General features: G+C 40.9%; 1 protein-coding gene across 2 annotated transcripts in view; it reads left to right on the forward strand.

The window, feature by feature from the left end:
• Positions 1–1,101: 1,101 nt before the first annotated feature.
• LOC147437536 (uncharacterized) overlaps positions 1,102–16,552 on the forward strand; it is a 57,188-nt gene continuing 41,737 nt past the window's right edge. For both annotated transcript variants that reach the window (XM_086485964.1, XM_086485962.1), the window contains exon 1: positions 1,102–2,088. In XM_086485964.1, coding sequence (XP_086342090.1) covers positions 1,258–2,067 — 810 coding nt within the window. In that variant the 5' untranslated portion in view covers positions 1,102–1,257 and the 3' untranslated portion in view covers positions 2,068–2,088. The remainder of the gene's footprint in view (positions 2,089–16,552) is intronic.

The following is a 16,552-nucleotide window of genomic DNA, read 5'->3' on the forward strand; positions in this document are numbered from 1 at the left end:
CTCTTCAATGAGTAGAAATGTATTTCTGTTGGCTACCATGAAAAGTAAACATACAAGAGTATGTTTCAAAATGCAAGGTGTACCAAAAATTCAAATTTGATCGAGGGAAGAAAATCGGATTGTTTCAGTCGACAAACTTAGCAACAAAACACACTCTATGCCTGTCAAAAAGACTATTAAGACACATCAAACGGTAACCCTCTCTAGATCTCAAATTTTCAAGTAGCATGGCTTGCCAACATCCATAGTGTCGGACAAAGATCCTAGAATGACTAGTAATTTCTAGAAGAGTCTCTTTCAAAATCTAAGAAGTAGATTAAATTTCTTCTTCGGTGTATCATCCTCAAACGGATGACCAAAGTGAAATAACTAATCTAACAATTCTTGAATCTACTAAAAGCCTATGTCATGGAAGTAGATCAACGTTCTTAATGAGAGAAGTACCTACCTCTTAAGGAGTATGCGTACAATGACATTGTACATACTTCTATGGGAAAAACACCTTTCGAGGTTAAAGAGGGAAGATCCAAAAGTCCCTTACTATTGAAAGTATATGAGAAGATCTTCGCTGTTGATGAATATAGCCGAGACTTACAAGAATCTTTTCCAAAGAGTAAAAGGGGTTATATCCATCTTAAAGCAAAGGCAAAAAGAGTTGCTGCTAATAAGCACAGAAGAGCCTTAACCTTTAAGGCTTGCTACGTGAAAAGTGTGTCACGTGCCAAGGGGGCGGGGGGAAGAGGAGAATCCCTCCCCCTTTTACACTCGTATAGATTTTGGAAGCTTTCACAAATTTCAAAGGTATTGTGGTGATTTTACTTAAAGGAAAATAGTTTATCTTTAACTAAATTATAACTTTGTGGGTAAGAGGCTTTAAGCGTGGTCGCTATGGTTCAATCCTTGGGACACGTGGGTGTGGGTGCAATCCCATAAAAGTAGGCATCGTATTGAAAAGAAAAACTAAATTATAAATTTCCACCAAGATGTGCCATACGCGCCCAAACTCAGGCGGCTTCAAACATTCAACCAATATACAAACTCTCACCTGCTTTAACTGCCCTCTCTTACGCCACCTCCACCTCCTCACCTCGTCACTAATTGTGTAAGGATCGTGCTCCTCACTGTACGCTTATTATAAAAGTTGAGACAAAAATAAAGGGGATGGCGTGATTGCAAAGCCATATTCCTTCTCCCGTTCACACAACACCCCTACTCCTCCAGGCTCCTCGTCCTAGTAGCAGCTGGGGCGCTCATCTCATGTCCAGTGTGGATGACGATGAAGAGCTCTCTCCCAGGCACAAGCGCTTAAGAGAGCTGTCTCATGATCATCATATAGATACGCCACCATGGGCAGCAGAGGCCGAGACCGATACGAGACAGCCTCAAGCAAGCCAGGGGTGCATTTCACAGCACGAATCCCGTTTGCACCAACGCGCCGATGTATTGCCGAGCAAGCTCCCGGTCGGCCCCAGCACCAGCCCCGTCGAAGAAGAAAACAAAGCTTTTGGTAGGCCAGGCCGTGTAGGCACCTCGTTGAAGCTTTTTGGTGTGGAGATGACAGCTAACGTCAATGAGGCAGAATTAGGGGGAAGAAAAGAGGAGGTTGAGGAGGAAGAGCAGGATGAGGCAAGGCCCGGCATGGGCAACAGTGGTGGATCGATGACGATGGCTGGTAGCGGCGGCAGCGAGGCAGGGAGCACGCGATTGTTCGAATGCCAATTCTGCAGGCGGAAATTCGGCAGCTCGCAAGCGTTAGGGGGGCATCAGAATGCGCACAAGCGGGAGCGGCAGGTGGCGAGGCGAGAGAGGATGCAGGCAGCAGCGGCTGCGGCGGTGGGGCCAATGGAAGCAGCGGTATTGCGGCAGCTACAGGGGCACAGAATGCCGGCGTCCACGTTTCTGATACCACATTCTGTGCCACTTCAACAGTATCAGGGTGGGGCAGTTTATGTTCACACGATGGGCGGCCTAGGGCGTCCGGCCATTGGCTCGCCGGTGCCGCCTCCCCCTGCTCTTGGCGACCCCTCGGTCCACCTCCACCTCAGCCTTGGGCGTCACCCTCATTAACAGACAACCATTTCTTTAAATGTAAGTGTTGCATATTTCTTTGTAACAAGCTGTAGATCACTTGAAACACGTGTCACTGGCTTCTTAAACCTTAGCTTAGATTTTCAAATACTGTAGTGTAGGTATGAGCTCGCTGTGATACACTTTCACGATATGACCGTCCCTCTCTCTGACTTTAACGGCCCCCAAACACAATTCACATGTTTTAATAACTTCCACCTTCCCCATTACCCAAAAAGCAAACACGTTCAACACATTTCTAACCTCTCTCTCTCTCTCTCTCTCTCTCTCTCTCTCTCTCACACACACACACACACACACACACACATTATGAAGCCACAATCAACGGGGAAAATACAATCCCTAAAATCTCTCTCTCTCTCTCTCTCTCTCTCTCTCTCTCTCTCACACACACACACACACACACACACACACACACACACACACACACACACATTATGAAGCCACAATCAACAGGGAAAATACAATCCCTAAAATCTTCACCTCATTGGATGGTTGAACAATATAGTAGAAGTTGAAAAGCCATGTGGTGATCACTATCACTAGGATTTTGACTGTGGAAGGTAGGGCTACCATCTGATTTTCAATGCTTTGATAGGGAGAACCTTGAAATAGATAGGGTGGACAAAGTGGATGGTTGAACAATATCGTCGAAGTTGAAAGGTAGTGTGGCAATCGCCACGACCTAGAAAATGGAAACTCAAACAAAACGTAGTTAGAGAAACTATCCATAGTGGATGCAATCAAGAATGTCCTTTTACCTATTAATAGGTTGACATTGAATCCCCACAAATGCCAACACCTTGTTTGAGAACAATATTTAGCTCGAGGATTAAAAGTACCAACCATATCATACACATGCTCTTTAGGTAGACCCAACATGAAGGATGCACTTCCATGAGAGGAGCCTACACATGGAGGGAATGTGGCAATTTTAGTAGGTTTCCCTAAAATAGCATAGAGTTGGTCATGATTTTTTCTATGGCCTAGAAGGTTACTTCCTCATCTAGTTTGTGTAAATTAATGCTACTAATGCTCCCCAAATTCATTTTGAATGACAACCATATCACATAGATGAGAATATGCCCTCCACTAATAACTAACTAGGGGTTTTATTTTGGTTACATGCATAATAGGGATGATACAACAAACCGGTAGAGTAGTGGTCTCTCTCTCTCTCTCTCTCTCTCTCTCTCTCTCTCTCTCTCTCTCTCTCTTCACCACGAAGGATTGTGCTGCGTAATCTTGTAAATTCGGGCCGCCAGATTGTGTGGCTTACAATGCATGTGCCTCATGCATGATTTTCACCTCCACTCTTTGATCATATTTGAACATGTCCGTGTCATGTTGTGATGAGGCTACACGGGCCAAGGGAAGAGGTGAAGTTGCGTGCAGAAGGAGATACGGGGAAGAGACTAGGCCCAAGCGGTCATGGCAGAAGCCAATTAAACTACCAAGTATACCTTCAGAAAGGGAATTTTTGAGGGTAACAAATGCTTGTTAGTTGCAGTTAGGGACTCAAGGCATCACTCAATTTGGGTGGTTAGTTGCGAATATTGGAGTTTGAAGTAACTCTGTTGCATGAAACATTGGTGTCACATATTATATTGTGAATTGAATAGACTACTAGGAAAGCAATTTATTTTTTATGTACCAACATTGTATCCCTCTTTGTTGACCTGTCTAATTTCTTCACTTAACAATAATCATTTCCTAAATTTGTGGTTAAGTCAGGATTTAAATTAGGTTTTTTTCTTAATTCAAAATCATTGCAATTCAGCATTTGAATTAGGGTTTTTTTCTTAATTCAAAATCATTGCAATTCACGATTCATGTCTTGCACGCTCTCATAGCCTTCTCTTGATTAGATCTAACTTTATTTAATATGCTACTTGAGTTCTGACTTCTCATCCTTGAGAGCATCCAGTACATCTCCCTCCCAAAAAACAATCTTCATACCTCAGATAACACTCCCCTTTGATTTTTGCTTGTGACAGCCCAAAAACGATGTTTTTTTGACATTTTTAGCAAGTTGGCTTCCCTGTAGTGGGGTTGTCATGGTACCATGACAACCACCATTGGCCCTTGCACTGCATAAATCCCATCTAGCATAAGGAGGGGCAAGCCTAATGGCCGCAAAACTAGTGTCAGCACACATCCAACAATCTATGCCATGTAGCATTGCCTAGTAAAGGCTATCACCAACAACACCAATGCATGGCCATGTAGTGCGCATAAGTTCTAGCACACACAGAGTCCACATCTCCCTGAGCTCCATGAGCTCAAGGGAGTTCTTTCCCCTTTTGGATTCCTAATGAGAGGTCCCAAGTTTGTATTTATACATTTTGTTGGTGTGGATAAGCATCATGTGTGGGTTTTTCCAAATGCCACGTGACAATCTCCCCCTTTGAACCTTGTTAGTGGGTCACCGCGATCAAGCATCTACAACATAGCTGTCTGGCATTAGCATATTGTCAATACTCAGGGAAGCGGGGCATGGAGAGTCTTTGAGGTTGTCAGTCCTTAAGAAGTGAACCTACAGAACGAAGCTATCTCCAACACTAGCAAATCTATCACTCTCCACTCAAGCAATCTGCTTATGTCTTGTCTCACTGCCCTCGATCGTTATGCCATCTCGAGACTCAAACAAAGTCCAAATGCAACGGAACTTTGGGAGGAGGTCTAAGACATTTAGGGGCACTATTCTACCAAACTTGGTTGCAATCGGGTAAGGTACCAAAATCATGATCAAGGTTTTGAAAACTACAATACAACAATCCAAAATGGTCGCCCTATGGTCTGGGAACACTCTCCTATGGTCAAGACGTTAAAAAACAACCATTAACGCACCTAAAACATCAGATTTATCTCACACTCAAGTCATCATGGACCACAACAAAATTGAGAACGGTTACACTTAAATTAAAGAGCACAAGATAAGAAACATTATGCAATTGTTAGGAAAAAAAAAGGATTACTAGAGCTCAAGAAAAATGGATTACAAGTCGCGTGATAGTAGCCGCTCTCAGACGTGCGCTAAAACTCTCCAAAAACTTTGATAATGATAATGATCAGTGTTCAAACTTACAAAATTAGGCTTATATGTAGGGATTCTTTTGCCACTGGATACCTTACAAGGTTCAAACTCAAAATTAGACTTTATAACTTAAATTTTACAAGAATTGGCTTAGAGATCTCTCGGTTAAAAATCATAGTTCCTCATGTTTACAAAGATTTCTTGGAAAAATAATAATGGGACTACAAAATTGGCTGCTTTATGACAAGGTGGTTGACTAGAAGGGTGTCCGTCGAGCTGCTAACATTCACCGCTTCCTAGCCATTGCATGTCCTTGTACAAGCTTTGTCTTTCGCCTAATGAGCACTTGTCCTTAGTTTGAGCTCCACATCATCTTCAATAGTGGAAGGTGTCCTTTTTGAGGGCTTGGTGATGGTTTTGAATTTCTCTATCCTTGCCACTTTATGTGCTTGGACTGTCATATCTTTGAAAGGATTGTTCATAATTGCACTTTGATAAGTAATGTGGTAGCTGGCAGATCCTTCGCCATGGGGTTGAACATGGTTGAGTCCATCTCGAAAAAGCGTGTCATGAATGCCTCCTTCAATGTTCACAAATCGTATGAGGGCAGGAACATGACTCTTGTGTACATCCCATAATGATATTGCGGTTGGGAATCTCTGTCTCCATATTCCATGCTAAGCCCTTTATTCCTTCAAGGAACACTTACCATGGGTGCTCTGATGCTTCGATGTCCTCAAACGCGATGATGCACGTGATTATCATCTTGGCTATCTTCACCAGCATCTGGCATGTAAGGTCGGGGACATCGCGCATCTGGGTGATCATTGCTTGTAATTAAGTATGTACCATATATATGATTTTGTTGGTGGGAAATTGTTGATGGGATTTGATAAGACAGGGTAGTTGAGCACGAATGGTCATTTTCTCTGCCAGTTGTAGTAGCTTTCCCAGGATCACCTTCTTGGAATTGGATACTAGGTGGGATCAATCTTGAGGTCCTGACTGAGGCGGTGCACCTTTAATAAATTATTCATATAATGTGTGTTCAACAATTATAAAAAAAACCCTTTACTTACATGCTTAAGGTAATAAAATGATCCTTTTCTTTCCAGAACTTATGGGTTTTTCTCTAAAATCAATTAAAAACCTCCTTTTGTTAATATAATCTTGTGAAAATTTTAAAATTTTGTCAATTAAAAATCCATTCATTTGAACCCATGTGGTAACCCATATGTCTAAGATGTGAACCCCCCAAGGGTACTAAGGCACATTTTTGTACATAGTCTCATCATTTGGTCGCTTCTCGAACCACTTCTTATGCCATAGGGGTGAATCTTGAATTTCCAAGATGGTCAGCACTTGATCTAGTGGTACGTCTTTGTAATCCCCCTTCTTGTTTGGATCTAATGCCTTTAGGAGCTTCTTTTTCCACCAGAATGTATCTTGCTTCATGAGAGGTAGAGGAATCATTTCGTGGCCAAGTTTCTGTATAGCTTCATCAGGCTTTATCATTAGCAAGGTCGTTGACTCCAATACCTTCAATCCATACTGCATATATTCTTTGTGAGAGGGATCATGAGCTTCTGTTATCCACCGCTTGATCTCTTCTCATGTATGCAAAAGATCCTTTGCGTCATCAAAATCATGTAGCCCACCCTCAGTAGATGTACTTGATAGATGTATTGGGGTTGGGTCTACCCTTGTGGGTCACTATCTTTGCTAATGGTGTCTTTTGGATTGGAACAATTTCTTTTGCTTGTAGGGCACTGATTTCCAAATCTTTACTCTTTAGCTCTTGAGCATTCCTCTTCGCTTGGGTAGTTAGGTCGGTATGTGCTTTAGCTGGTTGTCCTTTCAACTACTAGATCTCTTTATCCTTTTGAGCTTGAATAGCCTTATGATCAGCCTTCATAATCTGTCTATCATAATTTTCTTGAGCTAGCTTAGCTTCCATTGCATTCAGCTCCTCGAGGACAGCAGCTAGAGCTTGTGAGGTAGAAGTCGAAGCCGCGGTATCTTGGATTTCCAGGAGCTTGGAGAGGGTATACTTCACGACATTGTAAGAGCCGCTTAGCTTTGCATTTCATTGCTGATCCTTCTCTAGATCCTCTTCTAATATTTGTTATTCCACTTTATTTTTGTATTGGTGGCTATATGCTCTTCAAGTGCCTTGAAGTAGCCCACAACTTCTCTCTTTTCTTTTTCCAGCACTTCCTGCAGCTTTCTTTGACTTTTTGTTAAACAATCTGCTACTGCAACCTTTTATTTTCTTCTTTGACTGCCCTCTCCTCTGCTTGAGCATCTCGTGCATCCAACTCCCATAGACTGTATATTTCTCTTTGACAGTCAAACTGCAACTTTATGGCATCTAGATGCTACTCCAAATTGAATTCTTTGATGTGCCAATTACCATCCTTGATTATCGCTCTAGAGTAAGGTGATACTGGGCCTCGTTCTTGAGTGTTTCGTTGTTGTGAATTCCTAGCCTCCAGTTCTTTCTTTTCTAGTTTCTCTTTGTCTTTGCTTTGATTGTCTTTCTCGGGTTGAGATTGATCAACTTTTCCAACTTCTTTGTCTTGATCATCTTGCTTTTTACCTTGGTCTTTCTTTTCTAGTAGGTTGTGATCAATATTCTCAGCCTCCTTGTTTGCTTGCTTCCCATCAATGGTCTCATTCTTTTCTTGGTCAACTTGATTTTCTTCAAGGTGCTTTGGTTCTAAATAATCCCTTTCTTGGTCCGCATCTCTCTTTTTGGATTCTCCTTTGTTTTCTTCAGTGGGTGGAGGTGTTGCCGGCCTCGGAGAAAGGTGTTTCATGGTCTCTGTATAGGTTTCTTGAGGATCTCCAAGTGTCTCCTCCCTCGGCGATTCTTCAGTTTCTTTGTCATTGCTCTTGGGGGAGTCCTTGGGAGATTCTAAATCATCAATATTTGGTTTCTTTAACTCCTCCTCAATTCTTTGCTCAACGTTTCTCTTGAGTATTGTGTGGATGTGCTCCCGCATGGTGCCGGCTAGCTCTACTTCTTCTACTACTTTTCTCCTTTTATATTGCTTGATCTTCTCAAGCCTCTTGCATTTCCTTTCCTCAAGTGATTTGTCGATATCTTCCTCATCTTTATCATCTGCTTTCGAGCCCTCTTCATCCACCTTTTTCTTCTCCTCTGCAATCTTTTTTTGTCGTTATTCTCTCAATCTTTAAGCTTATTCCATAGATATTTGTGTTTGTGTGATGGTATTTGCTATGTTGGTCTACGCTTGAATCTCACTAGAGGAATGCTGATATCTTCCTCCTCAATCATCTCGAATTCGAATGGCGCATCGGTGTATCTCTTTTCTTTGGTTTTATCTCGCTCAACTCAACGTCTGATTCCGTGGCTTCACTATCTATCACATTTGCTTTAAAACTCTGGCCTCTTGTTCTTCTTTTGGTTGAAGTCGATGAAGATCCTCCTAGCTCTCTGATAGAATGGTTGGCTTTGTGAAGTAGATCGAGCTAAGATTCTACAGGTGGTAGTTGGTCGATCATCCCCAGATCTTGGTAAGAAGTCTGTGTCAGAACAGGACCCGCATTCATGTGTGTCTTCTAACGGTTGCTGCTCTTCAAGTTGGCTCCTACTAGGCTCTCCAAAATATAGTTTTCGAGGTCACTCTTTGCTCTGTCAACCCCATAGCCATGACAACTGCAATGTAGAGATTTGGATTTGTGTATTGCGAGGGATTTTGGACCTTCAAATGCTAAGAGATTAGCCGCAATGGCAGCTCTATTTTAGTGTAGATGAGGTCCTTGTATGTAAACTTGTGGCCTTGTTTCTTGATGAATGCCTTATCGTTGTCAATTGCCTTTGTTTTCAAGAGGAGGTTGTGATTGCCTAGTGGTAGATACAGGGCTTGGTTGATGAGATCACTAGTGATTCTAACTTTCACTATAACCCCATATTTGACTGTTAAGGTGGCCTCTTCATTGTATTTAATAGATATCATCAACTCATGAGCTCTCTAAAAATATGTTCCCCAATGAGGTAGCCTGAAGAAGGTATCCATTTGTAGGCATCTTGACCCTTCAATCACCTGTCATTTTTGGTGTAGAGACCACAATTCCTTTGGAATGGTAGTGGTATTTATTTAAGCTTGGTCGGTCACTTAGAACTTTCCATCAAAAACATTGGTTAATATCTTGCTAGTTCTTCTTCTGAGACGTGCGCTTTCTTGTTTGAGAAGATGTCAACTACTTGATAGGGTGAAGCTTCCCACTACTTTTGTGGTCTTCTTCGAGGCATTCTGGCACCAGAAAACTAGTTGATTATCTCCCGAGTTTGATCAAAAAGTCTTGAAAAAAGCTGGAAAAACACCAACTTGACCATAAACTAAAAAATGAGCAGAACTTGATCAAAACGAGTCCAAACTTGATCAAACTTCATGAGTGCATCCAGGAAAACTATAGGCACTAGGTCATGTGGTTACATGTCAGATTTGTCTTTGAGGTACATGGATCGTGATCCATGAGGAACACATTTTAAAGATCTGATGACACCATCTGATTTAGCATGGTATGGGGTTGTTTATGGTTCAAATCTTTTTGAATTTGGATCATAGGTTAGAGATTTAAGCCACCTTTGGGAAATTTTCACAAACTTAGAGAAATTTGGAACTTTGGCTAGGGTTTTGACATCCAACAGGTTTGAAACTTTAGGGTTAGGCTTTTCTTATCACTTAGGACTTGATGGTATGGTTTTGACTCAAAAAGCTAAAAAAGGTACATAGATTGCGATCCATGTTTGGTAGCCCTTCTGAGGTGAAACTTGGTGGACATGTTCCTATAGCCTATCCTAATACATTGGTGAAATATTAGTTTTTTCAAGTTTTCTCGATTTACTAGTTTATAGCTCAATTTGGTCTTACTTTGTCAAATCTGATTTTGAATGGAATCTTTGATTCCTCATGTTGATCATTCTGTTTGAGATTTTTCCCATTTGATAATTGAGAGTTGGAGAAGAACCCCAATCCTAGTTGTCTGTTGATTTTCAGCCCAATTGGAGTCTGTTTGGACCTCCTAGGCTGTTGGAATTAGGGTTGCATGAAAACACACACAGCTTGGAGAAGACGAAGGAAGCTCAAGGCACACACAAAGAGTATGTTAGTGTGTAATGGAAAGATAGATAGCCCTAGAGTGATGGGCGTATATACAATGCGCGAGGGAAAAACCCTCCTGAAGAGGGAAAAAAATACCCCAACGGTCCTAGTGTGAACACATTACTGCCACATGTATATGGTAACAAATCTCCGTTGGGAGTGATACGGTGAACAAGGGCTAGCACGAAGAGTAAAGGGAAGTAGTGTCATGCCCTGAGGACAGGATCAGTCCACAAAGGGGAGCAAGCCCAAAGCTTTGAGGAAAGCTTCAAACTTCTCACAAGACAATGCCTTTGTGAAAAGATCTGCAAGGTTTTCTTGTGCTGGCACATAAACGAAGTTGATCTCTCCCATTGAGAGCCTCCCCCTAACATAGTGGTAATGCACCTCAATGTACTTTGTGCGAGAATGAAAAACTCGGTTCCTCGCAACTGCCAATGCGCTCTAAATGTCAGTGTAGATGATGTTGGCAATGTCTTGTCCAACACCTAAATCAGCCATAAGGCATGTAAAGCCATACACACTCAATCGTAGCTGTGAAGACTACCAAGTTCTCCGCCTCACAAGTGGAAGTGGCCACAATAGGTTTCTTCTTGCTCAACCATGAAATATATGAATTGCCAAGCATGAAACAAAAACCACTTTTGGACACTCACGTTTCATAACAACCAGCCCAATCTGAGTCCGAAAAAGTATGTAAATATGGCGGCAACGATCCTCCCTTGGGATAAAACACGCCAAGATGCAGAGTGCCACTCAAGTGGCAAAAACTCCTCTTGACTGCCTACCAATGCTTAGACCTTGGGCTATGCATAAATTTGTTGACCTGTGAGACTGCAAACTGATTATCCGGCCATGTGTTGCATACATAAATGAGGCAGCCAACAACAGTTTGGTAAAGAGTAACATAAGCAAGATCACCGGTATCATGTAGACTTAACTTCAAACTTGTTTCCATGGGAGTGGCAATAGGTTTGCAATCATCGAGTCCAAACTTACATAGCAATGTCTCTATGTAACTTTTTTGACACAAGGCAATACAACCATCACACTGCTTAAACTGTATGCCCAAGTAATGATGCAACAACACCAAATCTTTCATCTTGAAAGTAGCATTAAAATCAACCTTAAATTCAGCAATATGTGCCTCATTGGGACGAGTGATCAACAAATCATCCACATAAATAACAACAATGAGAATTACATCGCCCCCATGCTTGACATACAATGGGCTTTGTGTTGGACTATTACAAAAGCCTTGTTTGACCAAATGAGTGTCAGCTTTCTCATACCAAGCACAAGAAGATTGCTTCAATCCATACACATAAGCTAGACACAGCCAAAGCATAACAATCTGATGCATAAGAGGCATGACGAGAACCTAAATGAGGATGACTAGACAAAGGTGCATCCAATTTACTGTCATGCAAAGTGTGCACCAGCTTTTTAGGCATACCTCTAGCTTGCTCATTTTCAGCCCTTTCCTCATCAAGTACATCATGTACATCTTCATTAGTAATAGGTTGATCCGTAACATTTTCAGAAACCCCCATAGGCTATACACTTGCCTCATTTTAATTTACATACAAACTTCCACCACTGAAAAGAGGCAATAAATTGTCATAAATGTCCTATGAGCTTACATTACTATCTCTAGTACATGACAACAAAAGCTAAACAGAATCTTCCACAAACACATCACATGAGATAAAAATACACTTTGTTTGCGGATGGTACAACCTGTAACCTTTGCTTTCATCACTATAACCAACAAAAATACATTTGACGGCCTTATCATCCATTTTTCCGCGTTGCACTTGTGGCACTAAACGATAAGCCAAACAGGAAAAAACACATATGTGCTCAATAGATGGCTTTCTATCATGCCATGCTTCATATGGAGTCATAGACTGCAATGCTTTTGTAGGACAACTGCTAAGTACATAAGTGGCACATATGATAGCCTCGAGCCAAAACGAATGTGGTAAAGCTTGACTCTTGACCATACATTGTGCCAGGAGAAACTGCGTGAGACCAGCATGTGCTATATAGCACAACCCGCAGTAGACTGTATGGGACCTGTTATGCAATAATTGGCATTGACAAAAATTTTGCACAAAATGACAAAATTGCCTGTGCAAACCTAGCTGTAATGGAAACGGAGGTCGAAATGAGTCTGAAATGAAAAGCACGTTGAAATCTGAGAAAACAAGGAGGGGTGATCTGGCGACGCTTGCGACTAAGCGTGGGAGGACGTGACCTGCTCTGATATCAATTGTTGGAATTAGTGTTGCAAGAAAACACACACAGCTTGGAGAAGACGAAGGAAGCTCAAGGCACACACACAGAGTATGTTACTTAGTGTGTAATGGAAAGATAGATAGCCCTAGAGTGATGGGCGTATATACAATGCACAGGGAAAGAAACCTCCTAAAAAAGGAAAAAATGCCTTGGCAGCCTTAGTGTATTCACACACATCACTATCAGATGTATATGGTAACACAGGCCCTTTGGAAATTTTGGCCCACTTTGAAGGCATATTTTGTATTTCTTGAAGTACATTTAAGCTCACTAACTTTTTGATACCCATACTTTGCTCAAGACCACAATTTTTGTCATTGGCACCTTGAAACTATTGAACTTGACAATTGACTCACTTCAAAAGATCAAACATTGAAATTTTGCCAAACATTAGAATCAATCGCCGCAGGTTAAGGGCGCTTTCAAGGCCAATATTTTGCACCACTCATTTTTGAATTCTGAGCTGGGACGACATGGATCATTATCCATGTTCCACCCCTTCTGGCAATTGTGATTGCATGGACAGATTTTGCTATGTGAAATGAGTATTTTTTATTAAAACATTTGTGGATTTGATTTGATTGATACAATTTTTTGTACATTTGTTTTGTGTTTTTGGTTGTTCACAAGTGTTCTAGCACTAAAGAGGATCATATCTATCCAATCTAGTGAAGTGTGGGTGTTCGGTGTGGTTGTAGCAGGGAGAACCTTGACAGAGTGCACTAGGTCAAAAAAGCTCTCTAGCTCTCTCTCTAAAAATAACTGCTTGCAAATGAGGTCTACTTTGCCCATTTTGCTTATATATGTTTGGTTTACTCCGAATGCTATGTGCGTAGTTACCTTGCTTGGTCACATTTCCCATGACATACCACCTGTGGCTCATACTCATCATTTGGATGCTTGGTCGTTAATTGCTCTCGATTTTGCAATTTTGGCATGTCGTAAGTTGACCCAAAATTTGACATGTGTCAAATCCTTCCATACTTGACATGCTCAAAGCTCCTGTGTAGATTTGGTGTTTGCTTTTAAAACTTGAATCCGACTTTCTTGGATTTTTTTATTAAGTTTTGATCCTTATTAGGTTAAAAAAGAAAGAAAATTATTGAAAATTATTATTACTTGGCCAAAACTTTTTACCAAAACTATTCCTCACACTCATATGTATATACTCTCACTCTAGGCATCTCACCCGTCAAAATTTATCAATATGGATCATTATTATGCCTGATAAGAGTCAAATTTTGCTGAAAAGTAATAAAAAAGCATAAATTTAAGCGACAAAACACACTTTATACAATATACACATGATCTTTCATCATCTTGCAGCTTAAGATCTTACAATATGCTGCTCCAGCAATTGTTACTCACCTCTTTCCATTCTGAGTCGTCTCAGACAAATCTTTGTGCAATGTGCATGGGTACGAACAATGTGTCTATGCAAGGCCATGAACGTGGCCCTATAATTCTTATAGGAAGAGATGCACTGGGTAACACTAAGTTGTGCAAGATGTGGGTATTGAACGGATTGTTCAGTGGTTTTTGAGGTTTCATCTAAACCGTGTTTTTCAAACAGAAGCCTTTGAAGACGATTTTCCCGTTCCTTAATGGTTGGTTTAGTGAGTACGATTTTTGGGTTGCTGATTTGGCTTTGCTTAACTTTGGGTACCCACGTAAAGGTTGGTGTTGGAGACTTTGAAGATGGTGGTCGGTCTGATTGTTTGGGTTTCCATTGTCGTGTTGGTTGACAATGTTGTGCATTTGTTGTCTTTTTCGATTTAAATTTGGGTATCCATTTGTACTTGGGTGAACTTGATGAAGCATTTGGATTTGTTGGAATCTCGTCCATCGTTTTGGCTTGCTCTGAGGGATTTTTTCTCCTTGGAAGCTTGGCTTAGCTTATTTGGAAGTCTGATTTGAATGTAATCCTTTGGGTATCCTTATTTTCTTTGACTTGGTTTCCAATATGGACTTCTTTACCCAAACTTGTTTGACTGTTTCCCTTGGATATTTGGAGATTGTTGCGCCTTGATGGTGGGACTATATGTTCCAAATGTGATATGTTTGTGCCAAGGGAGTGATGTATGATGTGTCCTTGAGGTTGTGTTTTAGAGCGTCATCTTGTCAATCAAGAATTGCTTTGTGAGTACACATCCATAAAACTCTCAAAATGATTTCTTCATTAAGATCCGTGTATGGTCATGATATGGAATTGATGTGGGCAGTGATTACCATCAATGTTGATTTAGACATTGGCTTGTCCCAAACTAACCATTGTTCCTCTATTAGCTGCCTTGAGCTCAATCTTTGTTGGTTCTATTATGGAGTTTGATAGTTTGAGGTATATAGAATATCGCATGGTATTAACGCATTCTCGAGTATCCACAAGTGCTCTTTCGGTTGTTCCATTGGTAAGTTGGACATTGATGTGTACATCCATATCTCCAAGCCAAAACGTTTTCGATTTGGACTACTTTGATAGAAGGAGATGGTGTTTCTATTTGCCGAATTTAAGCGATATTTTGTTGTTCTTTGCGTTTTAGAATCTGCAACCTCGCTTCTTCCTTTGGTTGGTCTTGAATGGCTTTAGCTTTTTGCTTCCTTTCCTTCGTTTCATGAATCTTATCTATAGTGTCAACGATGAGAGATAGATGGTATTTCTTTAATTTGCAACTATTTATCCAATTAGGTATGTCCTCTCCCTCTACTGTCGTAAGTTGTACGGCACCACTAGGTTATCGATATGTCATTGATCACAAATGGGCAAGTACCTCATGTTTTCAATTTCTTGGAGTGTTGATTCAAGGTATAAACTAACACATAGTCTCCCTTTTGAAACTCCTTGTTAATCATGTGTTGGTCATGATGCTGCAACAACTTTTAGGCGCAATTCATCGAGCTTGGCTAGTTGTTCAAGTCTGCCAAATACATAACTTCACATCTCTAATGCCACAAATTTCAACCTGATATGAGTCACTTGGCCTAATTGAACCATGCATATGAGCATAACTGGAGAATCATTCCCTATGGAGAGTAACATGGAAATTAGCACATGAGTCAATGATCTAGTTTTTGCATATAACACTCATCAAGAGCCAATAATGCATCTAGACCCAAGTGAGCAGTGAATATCAAGACATCTACCGGTTATAGCATGTCAGGAAAAACCTCAGCTAGTGGAGACTCAACTACGTTGAGCACCTCAATATTCACACTACTGTTAGGAGGGTCAGACTTGACAATGAATTTACTCTTTTCACATTGAAAAATGCAGAAACCTTATTGAAAATGGTTTTTCTTGTGGTAATTATAGCTTTCTACGTTTTGCAAATCACATCTATGACTCTTACTATGACGGATCGCAATTGCGATTGTGATCTCTTTGCCTGTAACAACTATCACTAGCCAAATATGCATAACCATGCCTAGGAGTGTCAAGCAACTAACATCTAAAATATCCCATGAGCAAAGCACTAGTAATGTCGCTAAAAGAAAGCTTACCCCCAAGTGCACAATTAGTAATGGTAGTGTTAAATGCGTCCCATGACGACAAAGGCAAAGAACAAAGCAAGAAAATAGCTTTCATTTTATCATGGAAATTGAGTCCCTTATATGTAAGTTCTATAAAGACGTTGTTGAACTCATTTAAGTGTGAACTAATAGTGCTTCCCTCTTTCATATTCAACTGCATGAGATTTTTCTTAAGAAAAACCTTCTTTGAGGTAGTCTTGCCATCCCAAGCTCAGCATAATGACTCCCATAAATCCTTTGCAATAGTCTTGTCCATAATTTCAAAGAAAATCGACTCACCAAGGTTCAATAAAATGGTCGACATAGCGTGAGCATCAAGCTTCTCCCACTGATCGTCAATGTAAACACCCTCTCTATTCTCTTTCAACAGCAGTGCTAGGTCCTTATTGACAAAGACATCAAGCACATGTTGGTTCCATATTGTGAAGTTTGTGCCATCATAATTCTTGATATAATACTCTTCTTT

This window comes from Adiantum capillus-veneris, chromosome 17 (genome assembly GCF_014529385.1).
Source record: "Adiantum capillus-veneris isolate H3 chromosome 17, ASM1452938v2, whole genome shotgun sequence".
In the NCBI taxonomy this organism is placed as follows: Eukaryota; Viridiplantae; Streptophyta; class Polypodiopsida; order Polypodiales; family Pteridaceae; genus Adiantum; species Adiantum capillus-veneris.